Source organism: Pan troglodytes, chromosome 18 (genome assembly GCF_028858775.2).
Source record: "Pan troglodytes isolate AG18354 chromosome 18, NHGRI_mPanTro3-v2.0_pri, whole genome shotgun sequence".
Lineage (NCBI taxonomy): Eukaryota > Metazoa > Chordata > Mammalia > Primates > Hominidae > Pan > Pan troglodytes.
The window spans coordinates 51,390,617-51,409,284 of record NC_072416.2 but is presented as its reverse complement, the minus strand read 5'-3'; the positions used below and the strand labels follow the sequence as shown (position 1 = coordinate 51,409,284).

The 18,668-nt window shown below is 39.8% G+C and overlaps 1 protein-coding gene and 1 non-coding gene across 5 annotated transcripts in view; one reads left to right on the top strand and one right to left on the bottom strand.

Annotated features, from left to right (window-relative positions):
• RBL2 (RB transcriptional corepressor like 2) overlaps window positions 1-17,843 on the bottom strand; it is a 62,156-nt gene extending 44,313 nt beyond the window's left edge. For 2 of the 4 annotated variants that reach the window (XM_016929834.4, XM_009430797.4), the window contains exons 1-5: window positions 17,465-17,843; window positions 13,138-13,268; window positions 9,435-9,635; window positions 5,180-5,244; window positions 463-591 (exon numbers count right to left, since the gene is read on the bottom strand). In XM_016929834.4, the coding sequence (XP_016785323.2) occupies window positions 463-591; window positions 5,180-5,244; window positions 9,435-9,635; window positions 13,138-13,268; window positions 17,465-17,704 (766 nt within the window). In that variant the 5' untranslated portion in view covers window positions 17,705-17,843. Of the gene's footprint in view, window positions 1-462; window positions 592-5,179; window positions 5,245-9,434; window positions 9,636-13,137; window positions 13,269-16,526; window positions 16,663-17,464 lie in introns of those variants that run through there. The other 2 variants (XM_016929836.4, XM_016929835.4) reach the window with 2 other exon arrangements.
• Window positions 8,960-9,064, top strand: LOC112206014 (U6 spliceosomal RNA). Its single transcript, XR_002940135.1, has one exon. It is a non-coding gene; the product is annotated as a U6 spliceosomal RNA (small nuclear RNA).
• Window positions 17,844-18,668: the final 825 nt, after the last annotated feature.

Genomic DNA, 18,668 nt, shown 5'->3' with positions numbered 1-18,668 from the left:
ATCATCATTTCCATATATCTGTTAGTTTAAAAGATGAAAGTTCATTTTCTTTATTTTAGAACCATAACTATTCTTCTGTACCAAAATTTGAAATAAGATTCTTTCAACAAATTCTTTTTGATCTCCTACAATGTGTCAGGCACAAAGTTTGCCAATGTAGAAAAACATTATCAGCTTTAATGTCATCTTCGCAACTCTGAGTTTCTAAATGCCTTCTCCTTGTTGAGTATATATTTCAGAAACTTCTGAAGTTGTCATTTAAGACTTTAAACTTTGTAGTATCTGCAACTGTTTATCCAAAAATATTTTTACAGGCAGCTTGACTCTTAGTTGTAAGTACCCTGGATAACCGTAATGACAGGAGCTCTTCAAAATACTGATGCTAGGAAACCTGTACAACTCCAAGGGTAAACATAACACAGAAACGCAGATTGCCCAAAAATCTTTGATTTACAAACCTACCTTTAAAATTAGGGTTCACAAGTTCTTTACGATTAGAACACTGAAGTGCATTTCCATAAACTAAGTCCAAAGCACACAGCAGCAGGTGATAAGAATTGACCAAATCATCACTAATCATGGGGAAATTACCTGCAGGATTATAAGCAGTTATAGAGTTAAATTAGCATTGACTTTGTAACATTTTAAAAATAATTTATTCCTTTACTTATTATGACATTACAAAACAATTGTACAAAATTGACTCATTACAATAAGTGTTTTGGCAAATTTACATTTTGACATATTACTCATATCTTAATAAATTTATTTATTTATTTATTTTTAAGAGACAGAGTCTTGGTGGGTCACCCAGGCTGCAGTGCAGTGGTATGATCATGGCTCACTGTACCCTCAACCTCTTGGGCTCAAGGGATCTTCCTGTCTCAGCCTCCTGGGCAGCTGAAATTACAGGCACACGCCACCACACATGGCTAATTTAAAAACTTTTTTTAGAGATGGAGTCTTGCTATGTTGCCCAGGCTGGTCTTGAACTCCTGGACTCAAGTGATCCTTCTGCCTTGGCCTCCCAAAGTGCTAGGATTACAGGTGTAAACCACCATGCCTGGCCTTTAATAAATTAATAAATGTCTAACAGCTTAGTGAAAACTATAACTTTACTAAAAATGCCATTCATTCATTAAGTGTTTATTAAATACCTAGTAGCTGAATAAAACTTTATCATTGGTCTTTTCTTTGAAAATTCTGAACACAAAACATTTATAAATTATCTCAAACTGTAAGAAATTGTTTTGCATGAAAACATTTTTCTGTCATGAAAATTATTAGAAATACTTAGGAGACAGCCGAAAAAATAATTCACTTAATTATTCTCATATACATTTTTTTTTTTTTTGAGATGGAGTCTCACTGTCGCCCAGGCTGGAGTGCAGTGGCACGATCTCAGCTCACTGCAAGCTCTGCCTCCCGAGTTCATGCTATTTCTCATACACATATTTTTAAAAGACCAGAACTTTTTATCAGACTCCAACAGTAACATTTTTAATACTTTTCTATACAAACTCAGACAAATTAATGCAACAGGAGTACCATTAAATATCTTTTAATTCCAGAGCTAATAATCCCAAGAATAATTGCTGATGCTTGGTAACAGGGAAATAAGAAATCAAAAACCTAAACTGACAGAAACATGTAATTTCTGCAGTGCTGGTTGAACTCTAACACTGAACACATTTTTACATGTAGTTAAACCATTTTATTATTATCTTAATTTCCTAGAAATTAAGAATTATTTCTAGTTATTTTATAACTTCAAGCCCATCCTTTTTTAGTTAAACACTGCACATGTATGCTTCATGGTGATTTTACATTCTTGTATCATCAGATAAATTCAATTTAAATAGCTAACATACCTATGAAGAATTATTTCCAAACCTCAGCATTTCACACTTAACGCCTACCCAAGTGTACACGTACACACACACACACACCTGCAGCTTTGTTTCAGGTTTCCCTTTCTCTCTGTTCCTCCAAAGAAAGTTACCACTTACCTCAGCATATACAAAGCAATTCTTTTTCTGTATACATGGAAACATTCAACAAATCAACTTAAATGAACTAAAGAGAAAAAAAAATTCTTCTCTGCCAAAGAGGCAAACGATAATCAACACATTAAACTGTGCATTGATACAGCCAAACCAACTTGCTTGGTTCTTCTATAAAGAGGTTTAATATTAAAATATACTTGGTTCCTCATGTGTAAAAAAGGAAGTAAGTAGCACCTACTGATTTCAGGCTACAAAGCCCATCACACCAACAAGCCTAAACTTGTTACTGGTGTGCACTTGCCATAGAAGGCAGAAAAAAAAAAAAAAAGGCAGCACTGTAACATCTAATAAAAAGCTGAAATGCCCCTAAAGATCAGAATCTAATTTAAAAATTAAATTCTAGGACTCTCTCAACATGACGTATTTTCTATTTCAAATCCTGACCTTACAAATAAATCTGACTTTGTGAGGTATTTTATCTTTTAATCAACAAAGATAACAAGTAAATAGAAATGTTTCATCTCCAGAGTTGGCTTATTTGTCATTAGAAAGGTGGCTATAAAAGAGTACACCTTTCCCCCAAATAAATGAGAACTGAATTAAAGCAATTAAATGACTATTAGAAAAGATCATCGTGTATTATAAAAGATCACAGTGGTGGACTGTGAGAGGACCAAGTTTCTTTTTTTTTTTTTTTTCGAGACACGGTCTCGAAGTCGCCCAGACTGGAGGTGCAATCTCAGCTCACTGCAGCCTCTGCTTCCCAGGTTCAAGCGATTCTCCCATCTCAATCTCCCAAGTAGCTAGGATTCCAGGCATACGCCACCATGCCCAATCCACAAAGGTTCTTAAGGTGGAATTATTATAAACTGAATTAATGAGATAAAAGTCAAACACTGAGTTAATTACGGAGAAAAAACCACCCCAACAGGTCCAGTGAGAACAAAATAAGGACAATGAAATTATTTTTTATTGTATTGTACATATTATATATAGTACCAACTATATTTACTTCCAAGTACACATATGCCATAAAAGACAAACAAAACAGATAAAAATCCTAGAAATGAGACATACTTGTCCAATACAATCATATGAAAAGATTACCATCATACATAATAGCAGTCACACATTCTAAAATTTGTAGCCGCTGTAAAAATGGTTTATATACTCCAAAACCTTTATTTCATGCCACTGATCATGTCGCCTTTATCATCACTAAAGAAACATGCCAGTGTCATGTATGACAAAAGAAAGATTTTTCTCTTGAATCAAGCATGCAGCTCAGGGAAGGATGGCGGCTCTCACCCTAATTAGCTAGAGAGGGACCAGGACAAATCAAACCTGGAGACCAACAATGCCACACATTCTTCCCAGAGGCCTTCACAGCCAGTATGAAACTAAGAACCAGGAACCAGGAGATCTGAGTTCAATCTTAGCTTTGTTCCCAGCAGCTAGTTTCTGGGCTCAGCTGCCTAATCTTTAAAGTAACTAAGCTGGCTGAGCATGGTGGCTCACACTTGTAATCCCAACACTTTGGGAGGCCGAGGTGGCAGATCACTTGAGGTCAGGAGTTCGAGACCACCCTGGCCAACATGGCAAAACCCCAACACTACTAAAAATACAAAAATTAGCCAGGTATAATGGTGCATGCCTGCAATCCCAGCTACTCAAGAGGCTGAGCCACAAGAATCACTTGAACACAAGAGGCGGAGGTTGCAGTGAGCAGAGATCATACCACTGCACTCCAGCCTGGGCAACAGAGCAAGATCCTGTCTCAAAAATAAAAATAAAAATAAAAAATAAAGTAAATGAGTTAAGCTAGGCCGGGTGCGATGGCTCACGCCTGTAAGCCCAGCACTTTGGGAGGCTGATGCGGGTGGATCACGAGGTCAGGAGTTCAAGGCCAGCCTGGCCAAGATGGTGAAACTCCATCTCTACTAAAAACTACAAAAAATTAGCCGGACACGGTGGCAGGCACCTGTAATCCCAGCTACTCGGGAGGCTGAGGCAGGAGATTGCTTGAACCCGGGCAGCAGAGGTTGCAGTGGGCCGAGATCGCATCACTGCACTCCAGCCTGGGCAACAGAGTGAGACTCCATCTCAAAAAAAAATAAAATAAAGTAAGTTAAGCTAGTTAATCTAATAATGAGAGTCTCTCTTATACTTATGAAACTCCTTCCAGTTCTAAGATTCTTTGTTAACTTTGCATTTTATTGAGCCATCTTAGTGGCAAAGGCATTCCACATAGTATACAGAAGAAAGCTATGTAATAATATAACTGCACTTTCCTATCTACTTTAAAGAATTGTTTCTACATAGAAATATAAAAAGGAACTGGGCGCAGTGGCTCGTGCCTATAATTCCAGCACTTTGGGAGGCCAGGGCAGGCAGATCACCTGAGGTCAGGAGTTTGAGACCAGCCTGGCCAACATGGTGAAACCCCATCTCTACTGAAAACACAAAAATTAGCTGGGCATGGTGGTGGGCGCCTGTAATCACAGCTATTCGGGAGGCTGAGGCAGGAGAATTACTTGAACCTGGGAGGTGTAGGCTGCAGTGAGCCAAGATTGTGCCACTGCAATCTACCCTGGGAGACAGAATGAGATTCCATCTCAAATAAATAAATAAATAAATAAATACAAAAAGGGCAAAAAATAAGAGAGATGTGTATTTCACTGAATGCAGACCTTGGGTAGGTTAAATGAGACAAGAAAAAAGGGAAAGAAAATAAATAGTATATAAAAGCATTTGACTAAGTATACTTATCTGAACAAGATACAAAAAAAAATCTGAACAGCTCTGAGGTTGATCAGTAATTGCGCTCAACTAAATAAGATACATCTCATGAAAAATAGAGTTCACAATACAAGCATATACAGAATAATGTGTTTTCAGCTCATAATTTAAAAGAGTAGCTTTGGGTAGAAAAGATGTTGTATACAACAAAGTTAAAGGACTTTCCATTTAATAAGAGAAGATTTGGATATTGTAAAGAAATCCAATAGATCCTTTGATGAAAAGGCAATACTTAAAAAAGAATCTAGGATTAAAACCCTTGAGAAAATTTTCAGTGAAAATCTTTTCCTGATACATATTAGAAGTTGACAAAATTAATACCTGAAAATGTAAATAGACATATTAAATCTAAATAAATATTACTATTTTCTTACCTTTTGCATATATAAAAAGCACCCAACAAAAATGGAAAATTTCAGACACAGTACAGGGCTGTCGCCTTTGGGGGAAGAAAAAAAAAAGTATGAGACAACAGAAGAATCAGAAAAAAAACATCCCAAATGATTATAAATCAGGTGTAAAATAAAACCCACAGTTAAAGGGAGAGAGATCAGATTCAGCTTCACATGGAAAACGTGGACGTTCTGCCTTAACAAAATATTGGTAGGAAATAGCTGGGATCCAGGGAAAGAGCCCATCTCAAAGAAAAGAAAATTCTTAAAGAATTTTTTAAAGTTTTTTGAGGGCAAGATAGGTGAGGTGGAAAATAAAATGAATAAAAATAGTTCTTTTGATGACACAGCAATGCTATGCTGCTTTAAGACCACTATATGCAGTCAGATATGTCCTCATTTTTTTCTCCTTTATCATAGCTAATGATCTGTATCCCTCCCTCCCTCCTTAAAGATATTCCAGACTATATCAAATCACAAAAGGCCTTTTTAATGTAAATTATGAGCTTCCTATAATTCCTTATACTTCCATCCATTAAGAGTACCTGTTGTATATTGCCAAGTAGTCTGCCAAGTTTCAGACCTGCTTTAAGCTTGGCTTTTCTACCAAAACCTCTGACAACTTTTAGACAAGAAATCTGTGGTCTCCACCTCCCAACAGCCTTATTCTAACAAGGTGCCCAGAAGAACGAAATTCCGTGGAGAAGATTAGATTAGATTTAGTTCCAGCACTGCCATTAGCTAGGGTACACTTGCTCACCTGGGCCTTAGTCATTTCATCTGTCAAAAGATTATTCTACTTGGGTACAATACTGTACTTAATTCACCAGTCCATGGCAAGGATTAAATGTCAGTGTTCTGCTTTTAAAAGTAGCCTCTCTACCATAGGCGCATGATAAACTATTTCTAGTTTTGGTTGCCTACCAAAATAAAATTCAATTTTTTTTAGCTTAACACTTAAGCTACTCTTAATTCTGGCTCTACAACTTGAGAATTCTAGAAAAAAAAAACTTGACTAACCTCCCACATTTCCTCTTGCTTTACTGCTTTTGTATCTTTTCTTGTTTCCTCTACACAGAAGGTGCTATCTGTATCTTCAAATTCACCTATCAAACTCGTACCCATCTTTCAAGACCCATTTCTACTTATTCCATGTAAACTTACCTGACTGGCTCATCCAGAGTGATTTCTTTTCCTCCTAAGTTTTACATCTGTATTCCCTCTGGTAGTCATGGGACTTTTATAACACACTGCATTGCATGCACTGGAATCTTCATACCTGCCTCATCTCGCTGACTGTACTGTAAGCTCTCAGAAGACAGAGACTGTGGGGTTTGGTGTTTTAAAAAATGCCTGTGTCCTACATAATACCTAACAGTATTTCCTGTGGATAAGTGCTAAACAAATAGTGACACATTTTCAGATAGTGTGTGAGAGATGCAGTATATAGTCACAGTAAAGCACATGGGTTCCCGCAGTCAGTTTCAATAAGAACTCCACACTTGGTTGTGCGACCCTGGCCAAATTACTTAACCTCTCTGAGGCTAATTTTCTCTATCTAACAACAGTATGAGTATCACAAGGTTGTCAGAGGGATTAACTGAAGTAATACATATTGAAGTCTTAAGAGTCCCTGCCCCAAAGTAAATGCTCAGTAAGTGCTATACATTATGACTATAGTTAACAGAAAGAGCTAACAGAAAGTATACAAAGTGATAAAAATGTAAAATCTCTAATAAAGTGATTTACTTTTTTTTTTTTTTTTTTTTTGAGACAAGGTCTTGCTCTGTCACCCAAACTGGAGTACAGTGGTATGAGCACAGCTCAGTGCAGCCTCAACCTCCCAGGCTCAAGTGATCCCCCCACCTCAGCCTCCCCAGTAGCTGGGACCACAGGTGTGCGCCACCACTCCAAGCTAATTTTTGTATTTTTTGTGGAGATGAAGTTTCGCCATACTGTCCAGGCTGGTCTCAAACTCCTGGGCTCAAGTGATCTGTCCACTTCAGCCTCCCAAAGTGCTGGGATCAGGTGTGAGCCACTGCACACGGCGTTTTAAAATTCTCTTAATTAGAATTAGGTAGTATATATATCCTAAGAAATATCAAAACAAGTGCAATCTGAAATTATTTTCCAGATACTCCAAAGAAAGAAGATATCTTCCCATAAATGATCACATTGGCCTCACTCAGACTCAGTACAAAGCTTCTATTCAAACTTTAGAATACTTCATTTTTTATTTATTTCTTTGGAGACGAAGTCTCACTCTGTCACCTAGGCTGGAGTGCAGTGGCGCGATCGCAGCTCACTGAAACCTCCGCCTCCTGGGTTCAAGCGATTCACCTGCCTCAGCCTCTCAAGTAGCTGGGACAACAGGCACACACCACCATACCTGCCTAATTTTTGTATTTTTAGTGGAGATGGGGTTTTGGCACATTGGCCAGGCTAGTCTTGAACTCCTGACCTCAAGCAATCCACCTGCCTCAGCCTCCCAAAGTGCTAGGAGAATATGTCATTTTATTTATTTATTTATTTATTATTAAAACGGAGTCTCGCTCTATCGCCCAGGCTGGAGTGCAGTGGCGTGATCTCGGCTCACTGCAACCTCCAACTCTGAGGTTCAAGTGATTCTTCCACCTCTCCCTCCCAAGTAGCTGGGATTACAGGCACCCACCACCACACCCCGCTAATTTTTTTATTTTTAGTAGAGACGGGGTTTCGCCACATTGGCCAGGCTGGTCTCAAACTCCCGACCTCAAGTGATCCACCCGCCTTGGCCTCCCAAAGTGCTAGGATTACAGGCACTCAGCCAGAATACCTCCTTTCATTTGTCTACTTATTTATTTAATGAGATGGAGTTTCATTCTTGTCGTCCAGGCTGGAATGCAATGGTACGATCTTGGCTCACCACAACTTTTGCCTCTCGGTTCAAGGGATTCAACTGACTCAGCCTCCCGAGTAGCTGGGATTATAGGCATGCACCACCATGCACAGCTAATTTTTGTATTTTTAGTAGAGACGGGGTTTTGCCATGTTGGCCAGGCTGGTCTTGAACTCCTGACCTCAGGTGATTCGCCTGCCTCAGCCTCCTAAAGTGCTGGGATTACAGGCGTGAGCCAACCTGCCTGGCTCAGAATGCTTCATTTTAAATAGTCAATTCCCCAAAACTGTAAGTGAGCTAGACCAGATGCTTCTGTATCAGTGGTGCCATCTATATTAAAATGTAAATAGTTCTAGTTTTTTTAAATTTTTTTTCCTCCTGGTTTGTCATTCCCCCATTTTATTTTTAAAAGGTTACACTTAATGTAAACATCCTTCACAGTCTGGGAAAACTTTTATATTTAAAAAGAAGCAAACATTATTTATTCTAGCCAAATAATTTTAACTCCTTTCCCTTTACTTTTCTTGTCAACATTTTTCTAATTGTTAGAATTTTCATTTCTACTTTATGAAAAAACTTTCAATGATAAAGAAGGAAAATGTGTATTCCATAACTGCCTTTATCTATCAGGAAAGGTAGAAAACACTGAGTCAGACCATGCTTATAGACTTTGCAGAAGTGATCAGAAAGCACAAATTCATAATAGTTTCAGTTCTCCTGTCTTTTCCCAATCCAGTCTCTCTATTCTGAATTCATTATAAACATCAAAATACATAGAGAAGTCATTTCAAGGGGATTATTTATTACTCAGTTTGACATAAAATAGTCTATACAATCACTAGTAGAAAATATAGTGGTTAATATAGTGATCTATATCTAGGGCAGTGCTCCCTTCGGCAGCACATATACTAAAATTGGAACAATACATTGATTAGCATGGCCCCTGTGCAATAAAAAATATATATATCTAGATACAGATATAGATACATCTCCAAGGCGGCGAAAGGGTGAAAATCCCTGAAGTCTGACTTGTACAGTCTGCATTTTTTGTTGCTTAAATGAAAAAGGAAGGTTTCAGAACAAGGATCACTGAGGAAAAAATAATAATAAAATAAAATAAGAAAAATGAAAGTTTATAGAAACAAAGACCTGTATACATTTAGCAATATGAAAAAAGCCACTCTTCATGGCTAACCCACAATGAAAAGCAAAAAAAGCATCATTAAAAGAAAACAACTGGGGAAAAAGATTTTTTAAATCTTATTTCTTTTTTAAAACTAGAAAAAAAAAACCTAGCAGAATATCAACACTGCAGCACAGACTAACGTGTATTCCTGATGAACCAACAAGAAAACCTACCGCTGTTTCCTTCCTCGCTGCTGACGAGGTTGCTCCTCTTGAGGGTATTTAAAGATGTCCTGAAAAATGGGTTCATATTTCTTAAAAATTACAGCAGAAACAGTGAAGTTTCTTTCTAATCTCTCAGTACGTTCTCTGAAATGTGGGGGTAGATTTGCCATGTCTTCCCACTTCTTCATCTTATTAAAAAATTCGATTAAGCTGGTATTAAAGACAAACAAGATATTTCATAATTAACATAAGGCTAAAGTATACAAAAGTAAGTATTCAAAAGTAAATCAATATTATCTCATTAAAATATATTACTTTTAGACAGTGAAATAAAATCACAACTCATGTCTCTGACTAGCTTAATTTCTTACAGATTGGTATATTCCTCTGATCCTCCTAATCCATTTTGTTTAAGTTACCTAAAGTATTTGTTAAACTATGAAATATTTGAAAATACAAACCAAAATTAACAAGAGTAACCTAACCAACATTCACGCTGGTTCACCGCCAGATTTTTAAAATGTTAATATATTAAATAAATTTTGTCGTTTTTGTTTTTGTAAGAGATAGGGTTTCGCTCTATCACCCATGTTGGAGTTCAGCGGCAAGATCACAGCTCATTGCAGACTCCTGGGCTTGAGTGATCCTCCTACTTTGGCTTCCTAGAACACTGTGATTACAGGTGTGAGCCACCTCCTCCTGCCACTTCAGATTTTTTTTTAAACTAGCAACACTATAGAAACAGTCAAGGCCAGGCGCAGTAGCTCACACCTGTAATCCCAGCACTTTGGGAGGCCGAGGTGGGAGATTCACAAGGTCAGGAGTTTGAAACCAGCATGGCCAACATGGTAAAACCCGATCTCTACTAAAAATACAAAAAATTAGCTGGGCGTGGTGGCGGGCACCTGTAATCCCAGCTACTCGGGAGGCTGAAGCAGGAAAATCACTTAAACCTGGGAGGCGGAGGTTGCAGTGAGCCGAGATCACGCCACTGCACTCCAGCCTGGCGACAATGCGAGACTCTGTCTCAAAAAAGAAAAAGAAAAAGAAACAGTCAAAATTACCATTTTATACTCCTCCCTAATCCCATCCTTACCCTTCTACCCCAAAGATAAAAACCATTCCAAAGTTGGTCTTAATCCTTCCTATGTTTTCACACTTACTACACATACACATGTATATGTAAACAATAAGCAATATCTTATTACATGTTTTTACATTTTATATAAATGGTATCATACTTCAGTGGTATTCTGCAACTTGCTTTTTCACACTCAATAATGTTTCTGACATTAATGTTGATATGTAAGATATATTCATTTTAATTGCTAAAAACATTCTTTCATATGAACATACAATGACTCTTTGCATTCACTCCCCAACCAATGGAAATTTAGGTTGTTTCTAATATTCCATGATAACAAAAAATGTTGTAATGAAAACATCCTTATACATGTGTGCAGGAGTTTCTTTGGGGACTACTCCAAGAAGTACAGTAAGAGAATGTGCACCTTCAATGTTACTAGATACCACCAAATTTGCTAGTAAAGTAGTTGTGTCAATTTTGACTCTCACCAATGTACACCAGCAATATAGAGTTCCTGCCTGAGCGCAGTGGCTCATGCCTGTAATCCCAGCACTTTGGGAGACCGAGGCAGGTAGATCACTTGAGGTCAGGAGTTCGAGACTAGCCTGGTCAACACGGTGAAACCCGGTCTCCACAAAAAATACAAAAATTAGTCAGGTATAGTGGTATGTGCCTTTATCCCAGCTACTCTGGGAGGCTGAAGCATGAGAATCACTTGAACCTGGGAAGTGGAGGTTGCAGTGAGTAGAGATTGAGCTACTGCACTCCAGCCTGGGCAGCAGAGTGCAGAGTGAGACTCCATCTCAAAAAAAAAAAAAAAAAAGAACTGAAAAATAAAAAAAATAGAGTTCCTGTTTCCCTGTACAGTGACCAAACTTGGTATACCAGACTTCAAATTTTCCCAATGATAAGAATAAAATGTTGGCCAGGCATGGTGGCTCACACCTGTAATGCCAGCACTTTGGGAGTCCAAGGCGGGTGGATCACCTGAGGTCGGGAGTTGGAAACCAGCCTGGCCAACATGGTGAAACCCTGTCTCTACTAAAAATACAAAAAATTAGCCAGGTGTGGTGGTGCGCATCTGTAATCCCAGCTACTTGGAAGGCCACAGCGGGAGAATCGTTTGAACCTGGGAGGTGGAGGCTGCAATGAGCCGAGTTCACGCCCCTGCACCCTGGCCTGGGTGAAACAGCAAGACTCCATCTCAAAAAAAACAGAATGAAATGTTATCTTTCTACTTTGAAAGTCTTTATTAGTGACAGTGAATATCTCTTCCTGTATCTGTTAGCTATGTGAATTATAACCTTTGTGAAGTCATGTTCTTTATTCATTTTATTAACCCTGTTAGTAGTTCCTGATAATTCTAGATACTGATTCTTTGGTCAATGTAACTCAGGATGGAGTTAAAGGTTAAAAAAAGATTACTAAAATTCACAACGTCAGCTAAAACATGACATTGTGAATTATTTTATTTTATTTATTTGTTTTGAGATGGAGTCTCGCTCTTGTCACCCAGGCTGGAGTGCAATAGTGCTCACTGCAACCTCTGCCTCCTGGGCTCAAGTGATTTTCCTGACTCAGCTTCCTGAGTAGCTAAGATTACAGGCGCATGCCACCACACTCGGCTAATTTTTGTATTTTTAGTTGAGACGGGGTTTCACCATATTGGCCAGGCTGATCTCCAATTCCTGACCTCAAGTGATCCACACACCTTGGCCTCCAAAAGTGCTGGGATTACAGGCGTGAGCCACCGCCCCCAGCCTGCTAATTATTTTAATAGTAACCTTCTTTTTTTTTTTTTTTTTTTTTTTTTTTTTGGAGACAAGGTCTTGCTCTGTGGCCCAGGCTGGAGTGCAGTGCTGCTCCATCATTCAGGGCTCAAGTGATCCTCCTATCTCAGCCTCCCAAGTAGCTAGGCCTGCAGGTATGCACAACCACACCCAGTTAATTTTTTTATTTAGTAAGTGATTTTTTAACCATTAACTCCATAAATTTTGACAGTGGTAATTTCCCCCAAAATGCTAAACATCATTTTTCCACTTATCTTTAATAAGCCATGTAAGAAAATTCACCTAAAAGGCACAAAAAATAAATGTAATCAATTTAATTACACAACAGATAAAGCAATTTCTGCCTCTTCTTTTAAACATATTTGACCCTTTCTAAAATGGATTATAATCATGTCATTTATCCTCCAAACAGGAAACTGAGAAATACTTACATGTTCCATTTATATTAAGACCACAAGTCCTGTGCACATATTTCTAAGTATAATAGCAAATAATATTTTATTTACCTTTTCAACTTGGAGTATCTCCTAAAGTTTCTCAATATCCTTCGTTTCTCCCAATATTACACAATGCCCTAACCTTTAAAAATAAATTCTGCCATACAAGTGCCTAAAACATTAAAATTTAAATATTTTCACCAAAGAAGTAAAATATAATGGATATTAACTGTGATATAAAGAAAGGAAAATCATTAGATGCTAGTTTTAGCATCTAATTTCACCAGTCCACAGGTACAAATGCTCAGAAAATGATAAACAGAGATAATTCTTACTATCACTATGATTTATGAGCTTACAGTAGCCATACTCTACTTCTCAAACTCTAACATAGTTACCTCTGCTCTGAACATTTCAGGATTCTAGTTAAAGATACATAGTTTCCTTCCACTGTCCCTTTGCTTACAGTTGGAACAGATTTTCTGCAAGCCACATATAAGGCACATGCTAACCAATGAAGATCATTTCCCTGTAAAAGAAAAGAAAATTGATTTTTAGTTAAAAAGCAACATATAAATATTTCAATATTTTTAAAAGTATGTTTAAATTGAAAGTGTTGTTTATATTTTTGTGGGAAACTTAGTTTCAATGATGACCCTATCTCATACGCTCTTTTTTTTTTTTTTTTTTTTGACATGGAATCTTGCTCTGTCACCCAGGCTGGAGTGCAGTGGCACAATCTTGGCTCACTGCAACCTCCACCTCCCAGGTTCAAGCACTCCTCCTACCTCAGCCTCCCAAGTAGCTGGGACTATAGACGTGCGCCACCATACCTGGCTAATTTTTGTATTTTTTGTAGAGACAGGGTTTTGTCATGTTGCCCAGGCTGGTCTTGAACTCCTGGCCTCAAGTGATCCATCCGCCTTGGCCTTCCAAAGTGCTGGGATTACAAGTGTGAGCCACTGTACCCAGCCCCGTAGGCTCTTCTTATAATGTGACATTAACATTATTCCACTGAGAGGTAGAGAGGGTTCCCTCACCTTGGACCTGGACAAGGGTCTGCATTCCCTCACATTGATTAACTGTCTCTATCAATAACTGCAGAGGTAGAAGTGAAACTATGTAATTCTAAAAGATTATACAAGGCAGTATAGATTCCACTTGGTTCTCTCTCTTAGGACATGTGCCTTCGGAGTCCTGAACCAACATGTAAGAATTTAGCTACCCTGGATCACCATGCTGGTGAGACCACATGGAACAAACATACAGACATGCCCAACGAGCTCCAGCTGTGCCAGTACCTAGTTGCTCAAGTCTTGCAGGTGAGGTACCAGTCATTTTGACGCAGAAACATGACATCCACACTGTCCCCGGCCTGAATTCCTTACTCACAGAACCTGTGACCAAAACAAATTGCTTTCTGCCCCTAAGTTTTAAGGCAATTTGTTATATAGCCATAGTAATGGACACAATATTATTGTTTATTTTTATTTATTTTTTATTTTTTTTGAGATGGAGTCTCACTGTGTCACCCAGGCTGGAGTACAGTGGCTCCATCTTGGCTCACTCCAAGCTCTGCCTCCCAGGTTCACGCCATTCTCCTGCCTCAGCCTCCTGAGTAGCTGGGACTACAGGTGCCCACCACCACGCTCAGCTAATTTTTTGTATTTTTAGTAGAGACTGGGTTTCAATGTGTTAGCCAGGATGGTCTTGATCTCCTGACCTCGTGACTCGCCCACCTAGACCTCCCAAAGTGCTGGGATTACAGGCGTGAGCCCCCGCGCCTGGCCTATTGTTTATATTTTTAATTTTGCTCAAAATCTAGAAAAGTGATAGAAATACAAAATTAAGCTTGAATGGATATTCAGCCACTAATTTTATACCTAATCAAAACACATACATGAATACATAAAATTTATTTGTATAACCAAATGAGACTATTGTGGATCCACTACCAGATATCATTCAAAAATAATAATTTTTAAGGCATTGTTTGTAAAAGATCGTCACAATTCTTTTTACTCAAGAAGTGATACAACTTTCCTCTCCCTATAAAAGCGAGGAAGGATGGAAGATGTCCTTTAGCTTCACTGTATTCATTACTGGTCTAAATGAAAATGAGAAGAACTGGAAATTCTTCCTTTTTTCACATTTACACATAGACTGTCTTACAAACCCACTTATATGTATCAATAGCATAGATGTTCTTTTGTAAAAAAAAAAACAGCCAAGATCTGTGTATCACATATGTCTCTGGGAGATGGTTTCATAATATTCTTGATTTATGATGTAAAAGCAAATTTAGATGCATAACTACTGCATTTCTCTACTATATCAAGATCTCTTAGAAAGTATAAAGTTAAGTCAGTCACAGCATTATCCCCTGCTTCAATAAAGGGTTTAAAAGATAATCTATAATGTTCTATTTTGGCTCTAGAAAATTCACAACTACTTGGATGGTGGAGGGAGAAAAAAAAAAAGAAAAAAAAAAGAAAGTTTACAACTATATCGTTCCTAAAAAGAATTAGTCTTGTGAGAATTTTACAGTGCTTAGATGACAAAATGGAGCGCGAAGCTCTTTTAAATAATTTATGCAAAGAGTAGACTCTGTGCCTAGTTTATCTTTGGTCCTAAAAAATATATGTTGAAAAATTCCATAATACTAAAAAATAGTTATCCTCAAAATTAACATCTCATGGTCATATCTTATAGGGTCAAATAGATCTGGTTTCAAATTCCGGCTCTGCCATACAGTAGCTATAACACAGTGGGGAAATTACTTAACAGTCTCAGAGGCTGCATTTTCTTGGCTGAGGACTGTAAGAATGAGTTACAGGTTAAAAATGCACAGAAAATACAATAAATCAAGTTAAAATTCCAAAACCAGTATTCTGTATTAAATATCATAAGAGCTTTATTTTCCCTTGCACTCCCATGAGAATGACATCCCATATTGTCACAGCGTACCTCACTGTAAGCCCCACAAGAGCAGGTTTGCTGCTCTATATCCAGCACCTACAACAATGTGTAGCAAGTAATAGGTGCTCAAGAAATATTTGATGAATATTTTACTGAGTACATTATTTACTGAATAAACTGGGCTAAGCAGCTGAAACTAAAGTCTCAGTAATCAAAAGAACTGAGTAATCAAACATGTGTTTTCAAAAATAATTTACTAACCAGCTATTACGTGATACTTGCTCATGTATCACTAGACTTCATACAACTTAACTGCTATGAGTTGAAATACCTCAAATAAATGGTGATAATGCTTGTTCTATCTGATTTACAGGATTATCTTGAGGGTAAAATAAGAGCTTGTTTAGAAGCCTTTAAGGCCATTTACCAAAAAAAAAAACAAAAAACAACAAAAAAAGCCAACCAGTCCTTCTCTTTGCCAGACTACAGAAAGGCACTGAGAGATGAATAGGAACATAGCTTACTCAGCCAGATCATGTAAATATACAAAGAGCTTAGTAAACTTGAAAGCACTGTCCATATGGGTGCTTTATGTGCCAGAAACTACATTATTGCCTTATTTAATCTTCAGAACAGCTCTGTGAGGTAAACACAAATATCTCCAGTTTAGAGATCACCATACTGAACTTTTCCAGCGGTTTCAGGTCTGTCGGGTTCTAAAGCCACCATACACTATCTTTCTTCTGCAGACGTAACAATTCAAAGAGGGAACTAGTAATTGAATTAAAATTCTATTAATGCAAATACAAATTAAAAATAACCTCACTCATCAGTACACATAGCCAAAAACATCATATTTAAATAATACCTGGGTTAGGCTTTGCATCCTGGACCTATTTGCCCTACTCTTTCTACAAATTAATTATAAAACGACTTGAGAAATCAAATGGCCTCAGGTTTAAATGCCACACACACAGCTGATAAACAATCCGTACTTCCGTGTCACTTCCCATTGGTCCATGAAGGGGAGGTGCATACAAAGCTGACACTCACTGGCTAGAATGGCCATTTTTCTCATCTGCAAGCCCTGTCCGAAGGCTGCGACCTAACACACCCGGATCGCAACAACAACAGGAGTCCTGTGCAATGCCCGGGGTGACCAAAAAGCCCTCGAGGTAGCCACAGTCCTGATCCTAGTGACAAATGGGGGCATGTGTCTATATCCGGGTCGGCGGAGGGCTCATTTCATCTGGCCTGGGGGGAAATGAGTATTAATTTGTTTACACAGACGTAAACACAGCCCAAAACGCATCAGCGCGTTGACTCAAACGCCCGCAACGCCTGGGCAAAGGCAATTTGGTTAACAGGGAAGCGAACAGACGGAGACGCCTGGAGACCCAGGTGCCACAACCCGGTTAATCGCGGTGCAAATAAGGGCAAGTCCCCTCCCCTTTTCCGTGTGGTCTTGACAACGACACTAGTTCATTCTACTAACAAGGCGGGCGGGGGGTCAGATGGGCCACACACACCCATTTTCCTCAACGGGACCCCAGCGCGATCTCAGCCTCGCTGTGCTACTTTAGGGCAAGACGCGTTCCCCATTCGGAAGCCGCAGGGAAGCGCGGCGAGAGCGGGTTAGCCCTCGGAGCGGCTAAGAGCCTCGGAAGAGCGCAGAGGGAGTCCCCACCCCTCTCGGAGCTGGGAGCCCGCAACCCGCCCGAGGGTCTCTCGAGGCGCGCGACGCGGCTCGGAAGGCACCGGTTCACGCTAACTAGGCCGGAAGCGCCCCTCCGCCCGCGAGCGCACCTCCAGCGTGTAGCTTTCGCTCATGCTGCGGTAGCTGTCCCAGGCCTCGGCCCTCGCCGCCTCGTCCATGTTGAGGCGGCTGCACAGCTCGTCGAACCGCTGCTGGATCTGAGGGGTGGGCGACTCGGCAGGCGGCGCGGCGTCTTCCGCCTCGCCGTCGTCCTCCTCCTCCTCATCCGAGGCTGCCGCCGCCGGAGGGGGAGGCGGGGGCGGTGGCGACTGGTCACCTCCCGACGGCATAGCGCACCCCTGGGCAGCCGGACCTCAGGTGAGGTGAGGGCCCGGGCCCGCAGCCATTCAAACGGCGAAGCGCCCGCCCGTCCGCCGCCCGCACCGCGCCTGCGCCGCCGCAAATGACGCTGACCTCCTGCAGGCACCCGTAGTCTTGAGCACGGCCTGCTGGGAAACGTAGTCCAGGCCGGCGGTTCAAGGGGGCCAAAAATCATGTTTAAAAAAATTAGCTCCCCTAGTTTCACCAGGGGTGAAATAAAAGCACCTTCCCCGCATTTTAAGCACGTACCTCCCCATCGTGAGAACATTCAACAGGGCTGTACTGACGAGAAAATGTCCAAAAGACACTGACGTGTGAAGGTTTCGTATCCAGGCTGTTCCCAGAAGTAAAACTTCCTCATCGCCTGGATATCCTTATCTAAAAAATAAGGATAATAGCAAGGGCCTGTCTGTGTACGTTCACGAAACTGCCTTTGCAAAAATCCTAACAGTGAGAAAGTTATGACAGTGCAAGGGATCTGACCTAAATGACTCCACGCTTCTCACTTCCGAGGTGCCCTTGTTCATTCCTGGGCGAAGACCGAACTAACTACAGGAGGAATTTAATTTCTAGTTTCACTTTGAAACAAAGATTGTAACAGCCCTTTCCAAAAACAAACCCCATTCTTGCCTGGGGATCAGTCTGCCTTTGTAGAACTAACAAATTAGCCACAAGATTAGAAATTATGATTTAGGAGTCTTGCAGCCAGAGGCTACAAGATTCCTGACCTCCCCAATTGCTCTCAGGGATAACATCACTATTGTAAAACCTAAGATTGGTGCTGGAGATACTTTTCAGACCGCGCATTCCGATGCACGAGCTGGCGCCACTCAGACCATAATCTGGCTCAACAAGTTCTGCAATCCCACTCAGTAACAGAAGACAGCAAGAGCCCACTTCAACCCCCTATGATTTCACCTCCCACCTGACAAA